Source organism: Malaclemys terrapin, chromosome 6 (genome assembly GCF_027887155.1).
Source record: "Malaclemys terrapin pileata isolate rMalTer1 chromosome 6, rMalTer1.hap1, whole genome shotgun sequence".
NCBI classification, from domain to species: domain Eukaryota; kingdom Metazoa; phylum Chordata; order Testudines; family Emydidae; genus Malaclemys; species Malaclemys terrapin.
The window spans coordinates 97,961,318-97,964,336 of NC_071510.1; the positions used below are offsets into that span (position 1 = coordinate 97,961,318).

Sequence of the window (3,019 nt, forward strand, 5' to 3'; positions counted from 1 at the left end):
CAGAGAAGCTTTGAAAACCAGTTTCATGGCTGGCCAGGCTACCGTGTGAAATATCTGTTTGTTTCTCCTTCATGAAAACCCTCCCCCTTTACTGACTGATTTTCTGTAAGGAACCCACCCTGCCCCTTCCCCCAGCTTTCTTTCAAACCAAATAAAGTCACTATCATTTAAAAATCATTTATTCTTTATTAATAGATTAGAAAAAGAGGGAGGGAACCCGGGTGGTATTTGGGAGGAGGATTGCTGGGAAGGAAAAAGCCACAAAGAAAAGGTTAAAAAAATGACAGCCTTTTGCTTGGGCTGTCTACTGGGGTGGAATGGGAAGGTGTACGGAGCCTCCCCCCCCGCGTTCTTACACGTCTGGGTGAGGAGGATACGGAACATGGGGAGGGGGGAGGGTGGAACAGGGGCTGAAGCGGCAGTCTGTTTTCCAGCAGCCGTTCCTGAACCTCCACCAGACGCCGGAGCAGCCCCAGCGTTGCATCCTTCATCCTCTGGTCTTCCTGCCGCCATCTCTCATCTCGATCGTCTCTCCTCTCCTCACGTTGGTCCCTCCTCTCCTCACGTTGGTCCCTCCTCTCCTCACGTTCACTGACTTCTTTCCTATACTTTGAAACTGTTTCCTTCCACTCATTCAGATGAGCTCTGTCACTCCTGCTGGATTACATAATTTCAGAAAACATGTCCTCCCGCGTCTTCTTCTTACGACGCCTTATCTGTGATAACCTTCGGGATGGAGGAGGGAGGCTTGAGGAATTTGCAGCTGCTGTAGGGAGGGGAAAAAAGAGAGAATTGTTTTAAAAGCTACATTTTGCAGAACAATGCTTATACTCTTTCACGGTGACCAACACTGTTCACATTACATAGCACATGTGATTTCTGTGCAAGGTCGCATTTTGCCTCTTAATGCTGAGTGCTTGTGGCTTTGCTGCTAGAGATCACAGGTCTGGGCAACAGAATTCGGCTTGCATGCGGCCATGGTAAGCCATTGTTTTACAGCTTCTGCACCCTCCTTTCCCACATACCAAGCATAGCCTGTAGAGTGCTGCAGAAGCCTGGCCAATCTCAGCCAGTTGGGGGGGGGGCAGTGTGGGGGGGCTTGTCTGGGCCCCTTCAGGCAAGTAGAGTGCTGCGGTTTTTCTGTTAACATTCAGCAGCACCAGAAAACAAACTAACCCCCCCCCGCCATGAATTCTCTGGGATGATCACGGTACCCCTCCCCCCACCGCATGGCTGGTATCAGGGAAGATCCCTGCAGGCACCAAACTACCCCCCCCCCCCGCCGCCGACCCCCCCCCCCCGCCATGAATTCTCTGGGATGATCACGGTACCCTCCCCCCACCGCGTGGCTGGTAACAGGGAAGATCCCTGCTAGCCAAACGCGGAAAACTTCAGGGCCAATTTCCCATCTGCGCTTGGCTAACTGCAGGGAAGGATTTATTTTCCGCCACAGGCAAACAGCCCAGTAGGAACGGCCACCTCTGTCCCCTTAATTAAGTTCCCGTATTTCAACCAGGTTACCAGGAGTGATATCACTCTCCTGAGGATTACACAACAAGATAAAGAACGGATGTTGCTTGAATGCCAGCAAACACCGGGACCATACGCTGCCAGGCTTTGTCAGGCAATGATACCAGATTACTTGCTGCAAGCATGGCGTGGTCAAGTGTCCTACCATGGAGGAGGGAATAAGGATGCACTGCCCAGAAACCTTCTGGCAAAGCTTTCGGAGTACATCCAGGAGAGCTTCATGGAGATGTCCCTGGAGGATTTCCGCTCCATCCCCAGACACGTTAACAGACTTTTCCAGTAGCTACAGACTTTTCCAGTAGCTGAACTGACCGCGAATGCAAAGTCAGGCAAAGTAATCATTAAAAACCGTTTGCTTTTAAAACAAGTTTTATATTTTAAAAGGTAAACTCACCTGAGGTCCCTTCCATGGGGTCAGAGTCTTGGGTACTGGCTTGGGAGGCTTGGGAGGGTACTTCAGTCAGGGTGATAAAAAGATCCTGGCTGTTGGGGAGAATGGAGTGCTGTGTGCTCTCTGCAAGCTCATCCTCCTCCTCGTCCTCCTCTACCCCATCGGCAGAATCCTCAGGCGTCGAGACTATCCCCGACCCAGAATCCACGAACAAAGGTGGGGTAGTGGTGGCAGCCCCCCCTAGAATTGCATGCAGCTCGGCGTAGTAGCGGCATGTCCGCGGCTCTGACCCGGAGCGACCGTTTGCCTCCTTTGTTTTTTGATAGGCTTGTCTGAGCTCCTTGACCTTCACGCGGCACTGCTCAGAGTCCCTATTGTGGCCTCTCTCCATCATGCCCTTGGAAATTTTTTCAAAAGTTTTTGCATTTCGTCTTTTAGAACGAAGTTCTGCAAGCACTGAATCCTCTCCCCATACAGCGATCAGATCCAGTACCTCCCTCACGGTCCATGCTGGTGCTCTTTTTTGATTATCAGCCTGCATGGTTACCTGTGCTGATGAGGTATCTGTGGTCACCTGTGCTCTCCACGCTGGGCAAACAGGAAATGAAGTTCAAATGTTCGCGGGGCTTTTCCTGTCTACCTGGCCAGTGCATCCGAGTTCGGATTGCTGTCCAGAGCGGTCACAATGATGCACTGTGGGATAGCTCCCGGAGGCCAATACCATCGAATTGCGGCCACACTAACCCTAATTCGAATTGCTAAAATCGATTTTGGCGCTACTCCGCTCGTTGGGGTGGAGTACAGAAATCGATTTAAAGGGCCCTTTACATCGAATTAAATGGCGTCGTTGTGTGGACGGTTACAGGGTTAATTCGAATTAAAGCTGATAAATCCGAATTAAAGTCGTAGTGTAGACCAGGCAATAGTGTAGACCAGGCCCAAGGCTCTGATTCAACAAAGCACTTAGGCCCATTTAAAGGCTTTGCTGAATGCAGGCCCTAAACCCTGCTGATTCCTAATGTGATGCACAATGCAGTCTGCCTCTGTTCTCCTAAGCCCCTATTTTCCCAACTCTCCTCTAGCAATTACAGTATGGTT

General features: G+C 50.7%; 1 protein-coding gene across 1 annotated transcript; it reads right to left on the reverse strand.

The window, feature by feature from the left end:
* Window positions 1-278: 278 nt before the first annotated feature.
* Window positions 279-2,772, reverse strand: LOC128839745 (myb/SANT-like DNA-binding domain-containing protein 2). The gene is made up of 2 exons (XM_054032992.1): window positions 1,925-2,772; window positions 279-766 (listed from the first exon to the last, which is right to left on the reverse strand). Exons 1-2 carry the CDS (start codon window positions 2,460-2,462, stop codon window positions 663-665), a joined length of 642 nt encoding a protein of 213 aa, XP_053888967.1. The 5' UTR covers window positions 2,463-2,772; the 3' UTR covers window positions 279-662.
* Window positions 2,773-3,019: the final 247 nt, after the last annotated feature.